Source organism: Apodemus sylvaticus, chromosome 4 (genome assembly GCF_947179515.1).
Source record: "Apodemus sylvaticus chromosome 4, mApoSyl1.1, whole genome shotgun sequence".
NCBI classification, from domain to species: Eukaryota; Metazoa; Chordata; class Mammalia; order Rodentia; family Muridae; genus Apodemus; species Apodemus sylvaticus.
In genome coordinates, this window is record NC_067475.1 from 7,071,409 (window position 1) to 7,092,275 (window position 20,867).

General features: G+C 46.0%; 1 protein-coding gene across 1 annotated transcript in view; it reads left to right on the forward strand.

Moving 5' to 3' along the window:
* The window catches only part of St6galnac3 (ST6 N-acetylgalactosaminide alpha-2,6-sialyltransferase 3), a 527,866-nt gene that overhangs the window by 203,030 nt on the left and 303,969 nt on the right, over positions 1-20,867 (forward strand). The window contains exon 2 of the mRNA XM_052178870.1: positions 18,240-18,434. Coding sequence (XP_052034830.1) covers positions 18,240-18,434 — 195 coding nt within the window. The remainder of the gene's footprint in view (positions 1-18,239; positions 18,435-20,867) is intronic.

Sequence of the window (20,867 nt, forward strand, 5' to 3'; positions counted from 1 at the left end):
CGAGCTTTCTCCCTTTTTTAGAGGTCCTTATTGAGATGTTTTTTCTTTGTGATAGACTTTATTTCTTTCCCATCAGGGAGCCTGAGCAATTATAGCTTAAAACTACCAGAAATAGGTATGTTGTTTGATATCAAAGAATTTCTTGAAGATATTTCAAACTAGAGAGACTGAGGTCGCATTTCAAGGTGCTACTAGCATGGTTCTTTGTAGTTAAAAACCTCTCTGGATGTTCTTCTAAGTGTGTTGTTCTTTATTTGAAGATAGTGGTCCAGTATCACCACATACACATCTGGTAAAAGGTAGGTGTTTGCGTCTCCTCTCTGTAAATTTTCCAAACATACTTCTGCTCAGTCAAGCCTCTGGAGTGATGTTTTGTGTGCAGCAGATGCAGGGATAGCAGGTAGTACAGAAAGGAATGTTGGTGTATTGAGCCCACTGGGTACTAGATAGCACACACACATTCACACACTCACCCATGACACACACATTCATACACTTATCCACACACTCAAATGCAGAAACACACACATTAAAATGCACGGATACTCACATACACTCACACACATACATACACACATTCACAAACATTCTCAAACACACATAGCAGCTCACAACTCAAATACAGAGAGACATATACACACTCCCAAACATAGACTCACACTCAAACACACACACACCCATACACACACACACCCCTCTTTCCTTGTGAGATTTCTCACCTGCTAGGTCTGAGAAATAAATTACCATGAGATACAACAACAGGGGAAAACATAAATTTATTTACTTCAAGTTTTATGTGGCACAGGAGCCTTTATGGGACCGTGGCCTGGAGACAGTGTCCAGGGCTTGTATACTCGTTGGGCAAAGATCAGTAAACTGAGCAGGCAAACTAGAAGATCAGAGTAATGTTAACAAGATGTGTGCATAGTCCTCTCAGTTGTACCTTCACCCTTGGTAAAAATGTTGCCTTTTTTTTTTAATTAAGGAAGTGATTCTTTATGTGACACTCCCATGAGAATTTTCCTTCCTACTTCCTAAAGCCTGTTAGGAGGCTGTACGGATTTCTGGTAAGCACTGGTCTTCAAGTGCTTGCATCCCCAAGTAATTCTGTGCCCAGGACAAGTTTGGGGTCGTGTGCTCCCAACCCTCCCTTGTGTAATGCTACACCGTTAATTGCAGAAGTTATAGGGTTGTTGTTCTCAATTTCCACATTGGAGCTTCAGAGAAGGACAGTGTGTTTGTCTAGGGGACTAGGCCCGCTTTCTCTAGCATTCATGGTGAGTTACCAGGACCATCTGGGGATAGATGGGATTCATATGTGAATCCTGTAAGAAAGCCTGTAAGATCTTTGGGAAAGTGTATGGGAGAGCTGGAAGCAGGAGCTGATACAGAGGCCGTGGAGGGAAGTTTCTTACTGGCTTGCTCAGCCTGCTCTCTTATAGAACCCGAGAGTACCAGCTCAGGGATGGCACCACCCACAAGGGGCCCTCCCCTCTTGATCACTAATTGAGAAAATGCCCCACAGCTGGATCTCATGGAGGCACTTTCCCAACTGAAGCTCCTTTCTCTGTGATAACTCCAGCCTGTGTCAAGTTGACACACAAAACCAGCCAGTACAGTCATGGACAGTTGCAGCCTCTGTAGAATCTTCTACTTCCATCAACTTTCTTTTTTAATTAATTAATAATTAATTAGCTTTTAAATTTCACGTACGTTGGTGTTTTTCCTGCTTTTGGAGCCTCTGGAACTGGAGTTGTAGATAGTTGTGAGCTGCCATATAAGTGCTGGGACTTGAACTCCAGACCTCTAGAAGAGAAGCTAGTGCTCCTAACAGCTGAACATCTCTCCAGCCCCCTCCATCAACCTGCTTGTTCTGGGAAAATAGGTTGAACTTGGACATTTTGTCTTTTGTGATGTAGGCATTCCATAAAGTGCAATTTCCTGGGAAATCTCTTTATCCTCAGGTTTTGTTACAAAATTACAGAATAGCATTATTTAGTGTCCTCATGATTGTGACCAAACCTATCAAAGTGAACTTAATGGAAGGAAGGGTTTGCTGACTCCAGTGGCGGGGAGGGAGTCTGGGCAGGGTCCCAAGGCAGTTGCCCGCATTACAGCTGCAGGAGGAAGCAGGAAGGAGGAGACATGAGCTCTGTGCTCTTTGACTTTGGGACTCCAGCCCATGGGATGGTGCTGCCTGTGTCTAGGGAGGATCTTCCCTCTCAGTTAAACCCTTCAGACTCTCCCAGAGGTGCTGTGATTCTAAGTCCAGGCACGTTGACTTTAAAGAAAGTCATTCAGTGGAGTGGAGTACGGACACCAACCAGCATTTGTATGGGAATTAAAAGAGATAAACCAGAGGCTTCCTACAGGCCTTGTCCCAGTGGGAAGGGGTGAGGGCTTTCCTCCTCTCTAGGTGTTGAGAGAGAATCTGTAGATAGGAATCTCTGATTGGCAAACTCTGTAGAGTCCAGTTTCTCACCTGATGGTCTTTTCTTCTGATTCTTGTTTCTCTTGAAAATGGTGAAAGTGTGCATCCACTATCCAGCAAGGCTCAAGTTCTGCACTCAGTAGACACCACAAAGGGGAGTTGTTATCTAACTTTAATTCACTGATTCAGTAACAATTCTTTCACATAGAATATGTATGTATGTTTACAAGGACAGGGATAAAAAGATACAATCTTTTTTTCTCAGAGCATTATTTAGGCATGTTAGTTTGTAGGGCTAGACACATCTGTGACTAAATATAGGATAGTTTATCCTTGAACGATGTGCAGAGAAGACTCTTCAGGTTGGAGTCCGACGTCTCAGTGCCAAATGCAAAGAACCTAAGTGTCAGTGAGGCCTCAGCCGATGCCAGCCGATGCCAGCCGATGCCATGCTACAAGGAGAGTTATTTTTAAGGAAGAAGTGAAACCTTATATCTGAAAGAGTTTTAGCATTCAGGAAGCTGAGGCAGGAGTATTAATGTGCGCTTGAGGTCACTTTGAGCTTTATAGTCTGTCCTAGATCAGCCTGGAACACAAGTAAGGTCCTGCCCCCAAATAAAAATGAATGAACTAATGAATGAATGAAAATAAATTATTAATAAATTCCTCTGAAACAGACTTTTGTGTAGAAAAAAAGAAAACAAAAGCAACAAGCCCCAAGGTGGAATATTTTCTAAGAAATTTAAACGCAACTGATCGGAAATGCAGAAGAAAAAAAATTCAGCAGCAGTGTGATACTTAAAATTTCAAAATTAAGGACCATTTTCAATTTCAGATTATTAGATTTGAATATTCAACTGAAAAAAAATAAAGTGCGTACATAGTAGCAAGAAAAGCCCTCCCAAACCTGAAACCTGTCCTGGCATGTCTGATAGGACGTGCCCATACCACAGCAGTGTGGGATGTGGCTGTGAGCAGGAAGCAGAGCAAGCCTGCTGTGGCTGGAAGACAGAGGGGATGCTGGGGAAGTGGTTGGGGTCAGGCGGAACAGGAGCTCCCCTGTCAAGCTCAGACACTGCCCTGGGCCCTGTGGATGCGCTCTCCTTTCATTTGAACAGAGAGCGACATGCTGAGAAATGACAGGCTCTAGATACTGTGATTCGTCACATTCCCTTTTACACAGACGGGTGGGATCTGTTAAAATCTTTTGCCTTAGAATTGCAAGAAATGAAATATACATCTGACAGGATTCCTTAGGATTGGTGTAAGGTGTGGTTTCTAGTGAACTATTCCATTGGAATAGATAGAATAATAGTCTTAACATAAACCCCAAGAGGAGCATGAGATAAGGTTAGGGTGGCCCAGGAGGCAAGACTGAACACCCTAAGGGTAAATCTCACTGAGGACAGGGTTGGTCCCGAGACATAGAGACAGAGCTCTTGAACTCCAGAAGGAATTCTGTAGGCGCTCCTTGAAAGTCACCATAAATATTTCCTGAGGCCTGCCTCCCTGTGGTGGAGCTCCCTCAGCAGAATAATCTGTTTTCTTAAGCTTTCCCTTATGTCCTGGAGGTAGAGTCTAAACACTCTTAAACTATTTTGATTTTGAGTCCTCACAAAAGTCTTCTTTCTTTCAGAGTAATTCAGTGTAAAAGGCAATAAAAATGATGTATTCACAAGTATTCGGGACCGGCTCTCAGTGCCACACAGGAATAAGTATCTTGCTGCGTGCTCATCCCACGGGACAAGGCTGTGCCACTCACTTCTAGGAAATGCTGCCCGTGTTTGCCTCTGGTCTGCTGCCGTTGTCTGCTCTCTGAAAGGCGGGATTTTTGCAGATAAAAGGTGCCCTGTCTTGCTGAACTGCTACTCTGTTTTACTCAGGGAGAAAAAGGCTTTGTCAAAACAGGAGCAAAATCCGATTTGCAGAATATCACCTAAAAATAAAACACATGAAAATGTCAAAATATTCTAAAAATATGGGCCAACTTAATGCTTTGGGAAAATTACCTAACGAGTGTGGGGAAGGGTGTTTCTAAGGAATCACGGAATTGGTTGTTGTCTAATATCGATGTGGTGCCTAGGCCTGGGGAAGCACAAGGGTGTGCAGGTGGCTTTTCTCTTCTGGTGCCAGAGGGAGGCTGTGGGAAACATGGATGCACCCGCACACAACTTACAGTCATATATACAAACCTGCTCCTGCCCCTGGATTTCCGTGTTTGTCTCAGGCCGTGCACACCGAACTCCGGCTGGGTACCTTCACTAGCATGGGCTCTGGTAGGCAGTTTGGCAGTTATCTGCAGTGATGAGGAGAGGTATGCAGCGGCACTGGTGCTGGTGCATAGTCACCCTCTGAGAAGTTGTTAGGGTTTAGTTATTGGGACTCAATTCTGCACAGAATACCCACCAAGATTGGGCACCTAGAGGCTCACACACTAGGCATAAAGAGTTTATCAAAATACAAAGAGTGACATGAGCACATGTGTGCACACATATGCATGCACGCACACACACACACACACACACACACACACACACGCATAGCCACATACACATTCACACACTAATACCTGCATATACATACAAGCACACACATGCATAGTCACATATACACAGTGAAGATCCCAGAACAGTTTCACCTGTCAGCATCTAAGTCTGTTTACTAAATGAGAAAAGGTCATTGTTGTATACACACATTCACATACACACACACACACACACACACACACACACGCGCACACACACACACACACATATATATATGCACACACACACATCCACACATGCATATCCACAGAAATATCTACACACTTATACATGCACACACACATCCACACATTTATACATGCACATACACGTGCACACACACACATACACACATGCAAATCCACACACATATCTACATACTTACACATGCACACACACATCCACACATTTATAGATACACATACACCTGCACATACACACACACACACACACACAAATCCACACACTCATTTAAACATATACACACACATGCATACTCATATGTCCACACATATCCACACATATGCACACTCATACACATACACACATACATACACAAATCCACACACTCATAAATTTATATACATACACACACATGCACACTCATACACACACAAATCCAAACACTCATGCATTCATACACACACACACACACACACACACACACACACACACCAGAGTGAATATCGAATATCCCAGGACAGTTTCACCTGTCTGCAGCCCAGTCAGTTTTCTAAATGAGGAGAAATGGTCATTGTTTCCTCACAGCTGTTTGTGATTCTTTGTGGGACACAGCTTCATGTGTATTTTCATGATAATATGCACTGAACAAATCTGAATATTTGGCTTACGGAATTGTCAAAATAATCTCCAGAGAAAATTTTCATCTTTATGCAGTCCTGCGTGAGATCTGAAAAGAGATTTCCCCCTTATTTCAAAAAAGATGCATCCAGTGAATGGTCCAAGGTGCCCTCTTTTCTGTAGCTTCATTTCTTATACAATCATGTTTCTGACAAACTAGCTCCGTAGGCACCTAAATCCCCCTGTGGTAGCCAGGGAATCATGGAGGATGCTTGGCTGTGTGTGTTAGCACGTCCCACTCAGTCTAGATGTGAGACAACACAATCTGTACTACAAAACCAGGTAGAAAATGTGTCGAGGTTTGGTCTCCTCCAAGAGGTAAAAGGGCAAATTATATCTTAGCTTCAACTTTTTCTCAGTAGGTGCCAAATAGCTGCAATCAGGGAGGCTCTGCGAACTGCAGTTAGTCTCAGCTAAGATAGAAGATGACACATTCTCACCCCATTTCTGTTTCCGTTATAGAGTCACTGGCTTCGGTTGGTGAGTGTATCTGCATGCCAGCCTAACTCTGATAAGTCCCTGCCCTTGCCCCAGAGGGAAGCCCTGTGCAGCGTGGTGCTTGGATCTCCCCTCCTTAGTAATGTCATCGACGGAGGTACCAAATTCTACAAAAGCGAATATATATATGAGGAAACCAAGGTCCAGAGAGGACGAGTGTGTAAGGTGTGTTAAGGTGTAGCCTCCGTCCTTAAGCTATTACCTGTTCGACATTAAGTGGTAATCTGACTGCTGTCACTGCTGTCCAGACTATTGAGTTGAAAGGATTCTGAGTTTGTACCCTGATTTAGGGGAATGGTGCTGCGGTTGATTAATGATGTCTGCTTGAGAAGAAAGAAGGGGAATGCTATTGGGTGACTTGCTGAATTTGGGGCTGATAATAGTGGGCTGAGAGTCAGTCATTGCTATCCTGAAGGATCGGGAGCAACATTCTCAAGAGAGAAAGAGGTAGGAAGGGCAAGAACATGCCCCACGAGGTTCCCCTCTTACGGGAGCTGAGTGTGGATTTAAGGACGGGTGTTAGTGGTTGTCAGCTGCCTGCCATGTTCCATGTATGGAGTCCAGCCCTCTGTGGTCCCTTGTTGAATTTTTGTAACATCCCTTTGATTTTACAAACAAGGATCCAGATTCAGATGGAATTATGATGTCTGAGATCCTGGAGCTCGTACGTAGACCTGAGGTTTGAGCTCTGAGGCGGGGCTCCTCTCCTCAGAGAGGCTGCAGGTGAGGGAGAGTGGACATGATGGGAATTTGGACTGCTAAGCTTGAGTGTCACTTAGACACCCAGCCTGAGATGACAAGCAAGCTTTGTAAATAGTACATGAGTGAGGTAAACCCAATCACAAAAGAACACACACGGTATGCACTCACTGATAACCCAAAAGCTCAGAATACCCAAGATACAACTCACAGACCACATGAAGCTCCAGAAGAAGGAAGACCAAAGTGTGGATACTTTGATCCTCCTTAGAAAGTAGATCAAAACACCCATGGTTCACAGCCAACCAATAGACTGAGCATAGGGTTCCCAATGGAGCAGCTAGAGAGAGGACCCAAGGAGCTGAAGAGATTTGCAGCTCCATAGGAGGAACAACAATATGAACCAACCAATGATAGGCCCAGAGCTCCCAGGGACTAAACCACCAACTAAAGAGTACACATGGAGGGACCCATGGCTCCAGCTGCATATGTAGCAGAGGATGGCCTTTTCAGACATCAATGAGAGGAGAGGCCACTGGTCCTATGAAGGCTCGATGCCCCAGTGTAGGGGAATGCCAGGTCAGGAAAGTGGGAGGGTGAAGTTGGTAGGCAGGGTGGCGTGGGGTGGGGGCTAGGAGGGTGGGAGGGTGGGAGGGTGGAGGGGATAGGGATGTTTTGGAGGGGTAACAAGGAAAGGGAATACCATTTGAGATGTAAATAAAGCAAATATCCAATAAAATAAACAAAAAATAATAGTATATGGGCGATTTGGTAGTGATAAAAATTGTTGAGCACTGGCTGATGTCAGCTGTCATGTGATAAACTCTTGCAGAGCAGTGGATACATTTCTACCTCCGCTGCTGGCGCATAGATGCACTGTGAGTAGCACACTAACATTCTTTACGTTGCAGAAGCAGTTTAGCTTCCTGCCAACTCAGTATTAAATCCACAACTGTCCTACTTAGAAATGCAACTATTCTTAGAACAATACTATTTTCTATTACCATGGGACCCATGTTTGACTAAACTCAACTTGTATTTTAGTGAAAAACCTTTTGATAGGTATGTGTCTCTTTTCTAGGGTGACTCAGACCTGCAAGAGGGGGTGCCCATTCCCCAGGGATGCTGGGAGGTGACAAAGTTTATTTTTATGCACAGATATATGTGGGCGGTACCCATATCTCTACACACACACACACACACACACACACACACACACACACACACACACACGCACACGCACGTAAGTGTGTGTGTGTGTGTGTGTGTGTATGTGGCGTGTACCTGCATGCCATGTTCAAAGGGGGCGGTGCTTCCTTGTTTGGTTGCTGCTCTCCCATACTGTAATGGTTGCTTTTCTTGTGGCTATGACAAAACACCAGACCAGAGCTGTATACTGAAGAAAGGGTTACCTGGGCTCACAGTTTGAGGGTACAGTCCATCATGGTGGGCAGCAGGAGCATGAGGCGGGTGGTCACTGTGTCAGCGGTCAGGAAGGGCCGGCCAGTGAAGGCTGTGCTCAGCTCACCACCTTTCATGTAGTCTGGCTCCCAAGCCTGTGGGAAGATGCCATGCAAAGTTAGACTTTAGTTCATCCGTCAATTCCCTCACAGCCACGCCCAGGCGTTTATCTTCTAGGTGATTCTAGATCCCATCCACAAAAGAAAATTCCCAAACTATGAAAGGCTGGCTACACTGTAAATTCTAGAGTCTTGGGCAACTCCTGGACTCTCTGTCTTCTTTTCCTCATGGGGCTGTTTGTGTCTTCCCTGGGTATGGGGTGAAGAATATTTAAAATACCCTGGCTACCATCCCTGATTCTTTAGAGGATGGGGGTGGGGTGGGGACTACAGCTCCAGCAAGGATTAGGTGTATTTCATTGACTTCTAAGTTCTCATTTCCAGATATATGTGGTTTACTATCTAATCCCACTTTGCAGTGTATCTGCTGTGAACGCAGTTAAATTCTTTCAGTCCCTAGAACCTCTTAAGGCTAGTGTGAAGGTCTGTGCCCATAATCTTATCCCTCAGGACGTGGGGGCAGAAGCATCACCAGGAATTTAGGGCTGTCCTTGGCTATATAGTGAAACATCTAGGGATTCAGGAAACAGGGTCTGGCGGACACAGCAGGGGTCTTGCAAATTCACAGACACGGTGACAGCTGATATAAGACCTACACAAAATCAAGCCAGTCAACATTCTGACTTTTGCTGGAGAGAGGGGATCACAGGGCCCTACCCATAGCTGAAAGATTGGAAATATTGGAAGCTGAAGGTTTCCAGGGATGGACAGTTGGTTTTCTTTAGGGATGTGGTCACATGGTTTGTCCAGGCTCCAGTGGCTGGGTCTGTATTGTGTGCATGTAGTGTCAGAAGTAGTCTGTGGGCTATAAAGAGAAAGAAGAGGCTCTGAAGTTGGGAGGAATTTGTAGGGCTTTTGGAGGAGTTAGAGTGGAGTAAGGGGTAGATGTGATAAAATACATTGTATATATGCATAAAATTCTCAAAGAATGGTTAAAAATAACTAATTTTCTCCCAAAGGAAATAAAAGAAAACGTGCAGATGTATTAATAGCTCATGGGGATGCTTTGAGCACAGGTCAGAAGGTTGTGTCCTGCCCCTTTAGAGGGGAAGCAGACAAGACCAGACTTCTTGGGACAGCTGCGGCCATATGCTTTCTGCTCAGAACAGTGATGGCGGTGGTGCCCTTGAGCTCTTTCTGGCCCTGGGCTTTGTCTTCTGTATTTGTAATTTCTACTGATTAAGAAATCCATCCGTATCTTATCTTGATATACTAGCAAGCATCCCAAATTCTTAAGGGGGAATACTGGGCGGGATGCGCCGTTGTTTCTTTGACAGCCCACCCCCTCCTTTGTTTTAGTTGAGAATTGATATAGCAGAGTTCCACTGGAACTCTCCTGGACACTGTGCTGGTTGACTGGCCTGCAGTCTTCCTCCTGGGCTTCCCACGCAGCCCGCGGGTGTTTTCCGTTCTCTTGACACAGGGGTTGTCTCTCCCTCGCCTGCATTTCCTCCTCATTTCATGGACCCTTCCTCATTTCCCAACTTATCCCCACACCCACTGCCCCCCCACACACACAATCTTTAGAAGCTGGGGTCTGCATGTGGAAGAAAACACGCAATATTTGTCCTCCCGAGCACGGTGTGTTCTGTGTGATGTAACATTTCCAGTTCCACTCACTTTCCTGTGAATCTCGTAGTTTTGTTTTTTCTTTATGACTGAATAAAATTCCACTCTGTATGTGCACCACTTTTCCATCGCCTGCTCATGTGCTTATGTCTATTTTATCTGGATGTAACCACCAAGCAGTTTGCCTTCTAGTGTAGTCCTAGACCAGGAAGGGAGTCATGGGATTGTGGAGCTGAGGCGCGAAGCCACGCCCACCCCATCACGTGGTGCCTATGAGTGCTCAAGGTAAGACAAAGGCGCCCAGTGTCTGGTACAACCCCAGGAGGATTACTTTATTTTCCCTCCCTGCTGCCCTAGGCTTTCTTGTAGCTGGCTTTCTAATACTGGGAATAAAGCCGGATTTAGGGGAAATGAATTAAATTTGTCCACAATTACTGATTTCAAAGTATGTATAAATACTATGCATCATGTCAGTCTTCTGTTTTTTCTTATGAATTAGATATTTGATTTGTCGACACACTATGTTTCAAAACCTACTTAGAGCTGGTTTTAACGTTTCTGAACCTGTTCTCTGAGAGCTTTCCTGTTGGCACGAGTTGTTTGGTGGTTTCAATAGGAATGGCCCCCACTTTTAAACATTTGGTGATTAGGGAGTGGCACTAATTGTGAGGGCTTAGAGGGTGTGACCTTGTCGGAGGACGCATGTCTCTGGGGATGACCTTTGTCCAAGCCAGGCCCAGTGGTTTTCTCTTCCTGCAGCCTTCCAATCCCGATGTAGACCTCACAGCTACCGCCTGCATGCCACCATGCTTCCTGCTGTGCCGATAATTGACTAACCCTCTAAAACTGCAAGCAGGCCCCAATTAGATGATTTTTTTTCTGTAAGGGTTACCTTGGTGGTGGTGACTCTTCACAGCAACAGAAAGCCGACTCAGACAAATGGTAATTAAAATTTTTAATCCACATACAGAACTCAGACTCGGACATCAGAACAGGCTCTCAATTCCTGTGTTTACTTTTCTCTTCAGCTGTGACTGTGGGTGGGCCTCTCCGCCCCAGGCTTCGTTTGCTTATCTGGGAAACACATTGTATATCCATCCCACAATTATTCCACTCATGAAGTGTCCACTGTTAAGATTGTGGATTCGCCCCTCCATTTATCCTTCACCTGGGCTTTAGTGCCCCACTGACCCTGAATAATGGCTGAATAAAATTCCAGTGTATGTGCACCACTTTTCCATCGCCTGCTCATGTGCTCAAGTTTATTTTTATCTGTATGTAACCGCCAAACAGTTTGCCTTCTAGTGTGGTCCTAGACAGGAAGGGAGTCAGGGGATTGTGGAGTTGAGGCACGAAGCCACGCCCACCTCATCACGTGGTGCCTACGAGTGCTCGCAGTAAGACAAAGACTCCCAGTATCTGGCAGAGAGGATGGGCTTTGGAGTGACTGCTGCTGCTTCCCGTGGGAAACTTCATGTTCATTAGTGGCGCCTGATGAAGTAACCATCCTGGCTCTTGGTTAGCTTTTATCCTTCCATCAGCAGTACCACCTCAAGAGGGCGCATTCCAGAACCCAGCCTGACCCTCTGTCTCAGGCTTAGACCCCCGTGGGCTCAACAGTTCTGCTGCCTACTGACTTCCTGCTGTGCGCCAAGAAGCTTTAGCTTGCATCCTTTCTGACTCCAGCTCCTGCCCCTCTGCCATCCTTAAAGTTGTTTCTTTAGTCTTTCTTTTTTAAGAAATGCCCTTGTGGGAGCTGGAGAGGTCGTTCAGTGGTTAAGAGAGCTTACTGCTCTTGCAGACGATTCATATTAGATTCCCAGCACCCACATGGTGGCTGCTGCCCATAACGTCAGTTCCAGGGACTCTAACACCCACATCTGACCTCATGGTACATAAACTCAAAGCATGCATGCACAAGTATGTGTAAATAGAAGTAACTTGAATTTTTGTGTAGGTATTTATGGTTATATGGGCATGCTCTCATAGGTGTCTAAAGGCCAAAGATGAGTTGTGGATGTTCCTTCTCTGGAACTACTACCATATTACTATCTATGTATGTGCATGTGAGATATATCTATATCTATATATCTATATATATCTATCTCTATATATATGTATATGTATATATATTTCCATGGGTCTGTGCACAAAGGTCAATTCTGGTGTCTTCCTCTATAGCTTTCATCTTACCTTTTGAGACAGGCTCTCGTGCTGAACCTGGATCTCATCGATGAGTGAGCCCCATGATGCTTCTATCTGTAGCCCACCCCACCCCCAGCCCCTTAGCTGGGACTCATGCCACTACATCCAGCTTTTTCTCTGGGTTCTGGGGATTTGAACCTAAGTCTCCATGCTGGCACAGCATGTACTTTACCAACAGAGACATCTCCCTTGCACCCCTGACCCCAGCTTCCTTCCTTCTGAGACTGGCTCCGTCCCTGGGACCTTAGGTTGGTTTGGTTGTATGTCTGAGCCCCAGGAATCATCCAGTCTGTATCTCATTAGAGCGTGGGTTACAAAGCCCATGTTCCCACACTTAACTTTCCATGAATGGGCAGGAGATCAAACTCAGGTCCCCACAGTTGCAAAGCAAACAGTGCCCTTCAGGATCTGTCTCACTAGCCCCACATCTTTACCATGTCAAGAATTCTACACCAGCTTCCTAGATTCTCCCTCATTTAATTTCCCTGCGCTGTTCTTGTTTGACCTTTAGTACCCTCTCGATGATTATGTCAGTGATTCCATCAGCAGCTCTGCAGCCTCAGGCTGCCGGTGACACAGTGCTTCCTGCTGTATGGTTTGAAGTTAGTTGAGCATCCTGTCTCACCAGGACATCCCACCTTTGCATCAGGACTTTCTTGACCCCTACCCAACAAAAACCAAGTGAGACTTCCCCAGAGGCCACTGTCACTTAGTATGTGGGAACTGTCACAGCATTGTTGATGCAGCAGATAAGTAAATGTCAGTTTTGCTCATACACTCTGTGCTCTGCTAAGTTAGCTCCCTGCAAATGGTACAATGATTTATTACATTCACCCAGAGGACAGTTTGGAGCTGGACAATGGTGCAAGGTTGAACCACATTCATGATGTGTTTCAATCTGAGAGAGAATTGGTATTAGCTGGGATCACAGGTAAGCCACAGGTGTGGACTAGCCAGGCTGTGAGGTGAGTGAACACTCACAAAAAAATCAAATTTTGTCATTGCATTTCAAATTTGTTATTGGGTAAATGGCAGCATCGGAAGAAAAATTAACACTCATCACGATATGCAGCTACTTTGAATCGTTATGAACTATTATTTCAATAGAGAAACACACTTTCTCTTCAGTTATCATTTATAAAGATGTGGTTCTGACAAGCAATTAGCAACTGATGAGGTTAATAAAGTTTTCATCGCATGGGGAATGATTAATTCTGGGCTAGGAAGGATAAAACATCACTTAGAATGGCTTGTGAGGTCAACAGGTGCACACCTCTGTGACTACATCTGTCCATCATGGACACTCCGTGGAGTCTGTTTTGAAATAGGTAGTTCTGCTATAAAGTCTGCTAAGTTATATTCCAGCTCTAAAGAGTGAGCAGCTGGAATGTCACATTTTTATGTAGATTTTGCAGTACAGAGAGGATGAAATTCTAAATGTCTCAGCTGCTAGAGGCCCCTTCAGACTTCCCCAAATGAGGAACAAAGAAGGAATGAACTTCCCCTAAAGCAATTTGTCAGATCGACTTGTACTCCGTGGCATCCTTCGAAAGTTGCTAAAGAGAAGTTGCCCTGAGTGATTCAAGGGTTTGCAGCTGCTTGGAATGTCGAGAAAAGATGTTTCTAGTCTTTATCACATATTTCACATGGCTATATGAGAGCTCACCCACTAGTTATTATCTGTCAATAATAAATAGTTAGGAGCTGGGTCTGTTGGTAAAGTCCTTACTACAAGCATGAGCACCCATGTTTGGTTCCCAGAACCTAAGTAAAAGCAAGGCGGCACCACATACCAGGGCTTTGAGAGACAGCAGGTGAGACAGCTCTGGGGTTTGTGGCTAGCAGCCTGGTGAAATCTGTAAGCGCTGAACTCAGTGAGGGACCTTGTCTCAAACAGTGTGTGAAGAGTGATCAGGTAAGATGTCTCCTATGACCTCGGGCTTTCATGCGCATGCATACATACAGAACCACACACATACGCGCGCGCGCGCACACACACACACACACACACACACACACACAAAGAATCTAACAACTATGCCATCCTAACACTATCTTCCACTTTTTAAGTGTTCATTGGTGCTTTGACAATGCTCTGCCTTTAATCTGCACACACCTGCCCTTAGAATGATGGCTACTTTTACGTTTGTTCTGTGCAGCATGAGACCAGCCTTTCACACCATCGTGCCGACAAGTCGTTTTTCTCTAGTCTAATGGGTGGTTGTTTTATCTTTAAAGTTCTGACTGCTTCTGCTTCAGTGCTGCCTGTGAAACTTGCCCTTCTGAGTGTGGACTCACACATGGTGATGATCCCATATCTAATGCAGAATAGACTGTTTTATGGCCCGCTTAGCATCATCTACTGATCATGGTGTACTTCGCAGCCTCCTTACCAAGTTTGTGATGAAACTGTGGCCCATCCACTTGCTCTTCCCTGTGGCTGTAACACCCTTCCATCTTACGGCTGTTCAATCCCCCTCCTCTGTGAGGACCTGGTTTGAATGTGGCAGCTCAGACAGGCATGACCACAACGGCCCCGCCCTTTCTCGGGCCTCCTCACTCACCCGTGCAGCCTCCCGTAACCTCCTTTGACACGTGATGGTTCCTATCCTCTCTCCTTGCCAGCTGCATTGCTGTGAGTCCTTGGCACCTGCTCTGCCTGATTGATTTTATTTTCTCTCTCAGTCCTTTTCCTGGTCTATGTGGGGTCTGGAGTCCGAGGTGTGACTACATTCATGTGGGTCGTGTGTTGGTGTTCCGTTCACGTCCTCATACCCTGCAGGTCTCCTGAAGACAAGCAGCCCTGTGTGTGCTGGAGTGCCTAAACTCTAGCCTCCACTGTGGCCGCGGCGTGGCAGAAGTGACTGCTGGAGAATGCACATTCCTCTGGGTCAGGTCTTGTTGCCCTTGCTCTGCAGAGCTTAAAGTTACGCCATCTTTGTGTCAGCACCATGAGTTACTTTCAAACACGAGTGGCGATGTGTTAGACAGAGAGGGGACAGCCTGGTGGTCACAAGATGACAGAGGTGGAGCTGGAGATCTGAGCGTGGAAAGAATACCCATGACCCTTGCGAATGCAGCTCTGGGGACAGTACAGAGGGGAGCTGCTGCTTTTCACCCAGTAGCCCACCCTTGCTTTGCTCAGCATCGCTTTCCTTTGATGGTCCCAGGATACAGACACGGATCCCAGGGGCACCGGCTTCTGCTGCTGTGACTTCAGGTTTTGAAGTTTCACTCCAAAGTGGTTGATTTATTTTTGTCTCTTGTATGCATTATATATGTGTTGATGTTGTGAGTGGTGGAGTCCAAAGGGCCCTCTATGCCTTTGTCCACAGACGCCCCGCATGCCAGTTCAGCAGCCAACAGAAGCAGAGTGCCTGGAGCAGACCAGAGCACAGCCCACATCTGGCCTCCTTCACAGCAGCTGCTGGTTTGGATGGTGACAGAGAAAGAACAGTGTTCTTACCTGTTTACAGAATGGGTGGCTGCTCCCTTAGCTTTGATTTAGCCATCTCTTCTGGCCCATGCCCCTTTAAACTTGTAAGATCCATCACCTCATTTACACTGTTACCTTGACACATCGCAGGGTCGTGGACATAATGATTCCACAGAAGAGCAAATTAAAACGTTTCTCCATGATTAGAAGGTTAAATGAGGTAAGGCTGTGGTGGTTAGTGGGGAGATAAGGGGTTTTGAGGAGGCAGAGCTCTGGGGACTCTCCAGTGATTAGAAAATTAGGCTGGCTAGACGGAGGAATGTGGATTTTACAAATTGCAAGTGCTGAGCAGGAATAACGACTTGAGGAAGTGCTGGTGACATCTGGGTGCTGGCTCCATCGGCCTGAGCTGGAGCTGTGGCCCAGGACATAAAACAGCATTGTACTGAGGTTTCTTTTCTTCCTTGAGAAATTCTGTATCTAATTACACGAGGAAGTAACTGCCCAAAACCCAGCCCTGAAGAGAGTGGAAGCCTCTCCTTAGAAACTCCAGTTTTCCTTAAGCTTGAAGGTGGCTCCACTGGCAGCGGGCGGGGCCTTCCTCTGTGTTAGCACCTTGTAAGTCACAGCCTGTTTGTGAGGTCTGACTGCAGTTCCTACTCCCGCCTTGACTTTCTAGCTCCATGACAGCTGAACTCCTGGCCCCCAGAAAGCGAGCACCTGTTGAGCCAAGGGCTTTATCATCTGATGCCCTCGGATAAATTCTGTGACCCTGCTGACCTCCCCAAGATTCCCTCTAACACTGCAGCTGTCTAGGTCGAAGTTCAACTCAGAGTTTTGTGTCTACAACTGATGTTCTGTCTAATAGATTCTGGGCCTGTCCATCTAAACTGAGGCTCCTCACCTACTACTTGTCTCCGCTGCTCCAGCGTCCATCCCTTGTTTGCAAGGCCTCTACCTGTACCGAGTGGACTAGTCCCCTACTCATTTTAACTGCCTTTCTCCGTCTTCTCCAGAGTACCATCTACACTGACACCCAATTATGACATAGCTTTCACTCTTAGAAAAACCCATCAAGTAAACGACACGCAGAGTCTGCTTATGTCTCTGCTGTCTCCTAGACTCAGGGTGTGCACCTTACCGTGGTTCCCTTGGTGACCCACTACCGTTATCACTTAGACTTGTAGCCTTCCTTCTAGGTTCTGCAAGGTAAGAGAGACTGATTGGTTCCCAAGAACAACCCATGCTTTCTTGTTTCTTTCATCTTCAAAGAACTGCTCATATGTCTCTACCAATCAAAACACGCATTTTGTCAAGCTCCGTCTCAAGCAGGTACCCGCGCTCTTCCTCACCCGGGACAGATGCAGGTGTCAGCTCTCTTTCTTTGCACTCAGGGGAATGGTCTTAGGCTATTTGCTGTGCGATCTTTCCCCCTTCTGGCTCCTAACATTTCTCATTTACATCGTATGAACAGGTGAGGTTTTCTGCGGATAGAAACCGCTAAATACAGACCCAGAAGTGTGAGGTAGGAATGAAGCTGGGTCCGCCAGGATGTGAAGGAGTTATGCATTTCTCTCAAGTGTTTGCTGCGCGCCTGTGTTTTAACACAGGTGTCATACCACGAAGAAGGCATGGATACAGAGAGTCACGTGACAGAGCACATCCCAGGGCTTCAGGCACTGAGAGGCATGTGGTAGAAAAAGAACTGCTGTAATTAAGGCCTGAGAAAAGTACAGTAAAGACGCCTTTAAAGCAGAGAGGAGTGGGGAAGGGGGAGACTCCTTACCTCTGCTGGGGCTGGGGGATGGGACTCCTCACCTCTGCTGGGGCTGGGGGATGGGACTCCTCACCTCTGCTGGGGCTGGGAGATGGGACTCCTCACCTCTGCTGGGGCTGGAGGATGGGACTCCTCACCTCTGCTGGGGCTGGGGGATGGGACTCCTCACCTCTGCTGGGGCTGGGGGATGGGACTCCTCACCTCTGCTGGGGCTGGGGGATGGGACTCCTCACCTCTGCTGGGGCTGGGGGATGGGACTCCTCACCTCTGCTGGGGCTGGGGGATGGGACTCCTCACCTCTGCTGGGTCCCTCAGGTCTGTGGTGAAAGGAGGGTGGTGGGGCCAGAGCTGGGGAGTAGGAAAGGTCGCCTACAATGGAAATGTCTGATGTGAGGTTTTCAACTGAACAGGAGTGTGCAAAGACAGTAGGTAGGAAGAGGAAGGCTTGAAGAGTCTCAGAACTCTGCCTGCTCTCAGCAGATGGCACAAAAAGGCCACCACTGGACAAACGATGGCTTTCCCCTTGCTCCAGTTGAAATATCCTAAAAGGCAGAATCTTTGATTCTTCTGAGAGAGAGAGAAAGGGGTACCCGATCCCTGACTGCTGCCAGCCTGAGGTCATTCATTCCCCTTCCCTTCCTTCTCCACTGTTTTGCAGAGGAAGCCGGTGCTTGCTGTGAGCTTCATAGCCCTGTGCATCTTGCTGCTGGCCATGCGCCTTGTCAATGACGTGACCGTCCCTTTGCTCCTGAACTGCTTTGGACAGCCTAAGACCAAATGGATCCCTCTGCCCTACACATTCAGGCAGCCTCTGCGAACTCACTATGGATACATAAATGTGAGGACCCAAGAGGTAAGACCCGAGAGGAGGGTAACCATGGCAACTGGTTTCCAGTAGGAGTAAGATGGCTTCCGCATCATTATGTGTACCTGTTCTGACCCACTGAGATTTTTTTTGGGTCCCTGACAATATTTTCTGTTTTCTTATTCTTGGATACTTCTGACACATGTCTGAAATCTTTCACTCCTTCCCACATCAAACCGCCGAATCACTGGCTTCCTATGGAGTTGAGGAAGCAATTACCTGTTTTCCTGGTGGTTTGAAGCTTACCATGAATATCTTTCCATTTAGATGCTCTGATCAGTGGCCACCAGCTGGAGAACTGACTGGCTTTATTTCCTGTAGGTCACCTAGTTGGGGACAGCTCTTTATAGAATCTGAGAAAAGCATTTGTCCCTTTATAACTCTGTAATCCTTAGACCTGCAGGGGAAAAAAAAGCCAAGCTGAATTTTAACATTGGCAGTGGCTGCAGAGATAATGGGATTTACCATCTTTCTACATTTAAAAGGGTTAAAACTATTTAAACCCTTCAATCTCTGAACTTTTAAATCTTCGTAGCCAATTGGTGTCCCAAGAGAGAGAAGGTAGCTGCATATTGGCAGCTAGGAAGAGTACATTAAGCTAGAAGTGTTTGCTTGTGTGTGTGTGCATGTGTGTATGTGTATGCATGTTTGTGTGTGTATGCGGATATTTGTGTGTGCACGCGCGCGCGCAAATGTGCGTGAATGTCGAAGCTAGGAGACAACCTTGGCTAATTTAAGATCAGATCCTCAGGCACTGTCCACCTTTTATATAGTTTCAAGTTTGAGATGAGGTCACTCATTGGTATAGAACTCACCAAGTATGGCAGGCTTGCCAACCAGGGAGTCCCAGAATCCACCTCTTTCTTCCTGCCCAGTACTGGGACCCCAACCAGGCTTTTTGTTTGCTTGTTTGTTTGTTTGAGAGTTTTATACATGTATACACACACACACATATATATGTATACACAACCCCCTCTCCCCCACTTCTCTCTCTGTATATGTATATGTATGTGTGTGTGTGTGTTTTGATTAGATCTATTCCAACTTGATGTATCCTTTTAAAAACTCACGGATCGTTTGCACACCACACCTCTGCATGTTCTTGCTTACAGTGGCCCTATTGCATTCAGAGAGCACTGTTCACAGCCGTCCATCTGATTGTTTTCTTAATGTGAATTTTTGGGAACTGCACCTTAGATGCACATGCTCGGATGGAAAGTACTTACTGACTGAGCCAAATCCCCCAGTCCTCTCTTCAGAGTTTTACCAGCAGACATCTGGCTCATAAAGTACAGTAGGAAAAAAAAAAAACCCTCAGAAATATGGTAAAGCACACGGAGGGAGTGAGACTGTTTGCACAGTCATTTCTGTGAGATGGGGTGAGTGTAAGACACACCGGTGTTGGTGCAAAGTCTAAGCCTGTTTGAAGTTGTTGGTGACGATGGTGCAGTCCACCACTGTGTCATGACACTGAGGAGAATTTGGTGACAAGATCCTGGTGGGGATCTCTTCTGTAAATATCCTGGGGGGGGGGGTGCCACGCAGCTCCTTCGAGGCCGTTGGTTTCTGTGTACTTCACTCTTTGTCTCTCTATCTCCTGGATTTATAGACTGTTTACTAAACCTTTATGGTTAAGGGAGGCACCATTAATAATGTATAAATTCCTCAGAGACTTTCTTGGTGCATGTCCTCTAATTGGTTTTGAATTAACTTTGAAAGTCTATTGCTCGAGTTTGTTGAGTGTCCCCATGGATTGATTACCTGTATTAAAATGTGTCTTTTAGAGAACAGCTTGCCTTACTCCTGTCTCTCCTCACTTTTATGTCTTTCTGTCACTTCATATTCTATAACTCTGCAGTATGGGTCAGTCATTTCACAAGTGCCCGTCACAGGCTAAAGATGGATAAAGTATTTTGTGAATTACATTCATGAGAAACATACCACGAGATAGTAAAGCCCCTTGATTTCTCTAAATATTTGTGAATCAAATTTTGTAGTAGTACTCAGCCACTTCCTCCTGTTGCCATAGTTTCCTTCCTGCCTCTGTTCCCATGATGCACTGTGTCCTCTCAAACCATGAGCCAAAATAAATCCTTTGTCTCTTAAATTTCATATTTCAGACATTTCAGACATATTTAATAGCTTTGAGAAAAGTAACTGAGACAGTTCTTGTATTGTGTAAAATTACAGTTAAATAGGTTATGCTTTACATAGGGTAGCCTTACATTGATGTGGGTGCCAGTCATGCCCTTTATGAGGGGGCAGCAAAGGGAGCTACTTCCCTTTCTGCACCTTCACGGGTCATGACTTGAGGGTTTCAGGATGTTCATTCACTTAGCTCTCTCAGTTCTCTGACTTTGGTCCTCATAGATCTTGTCATCCTGTCTCATAATGCACTCATTCCATGGGAGGGCTGAGCAG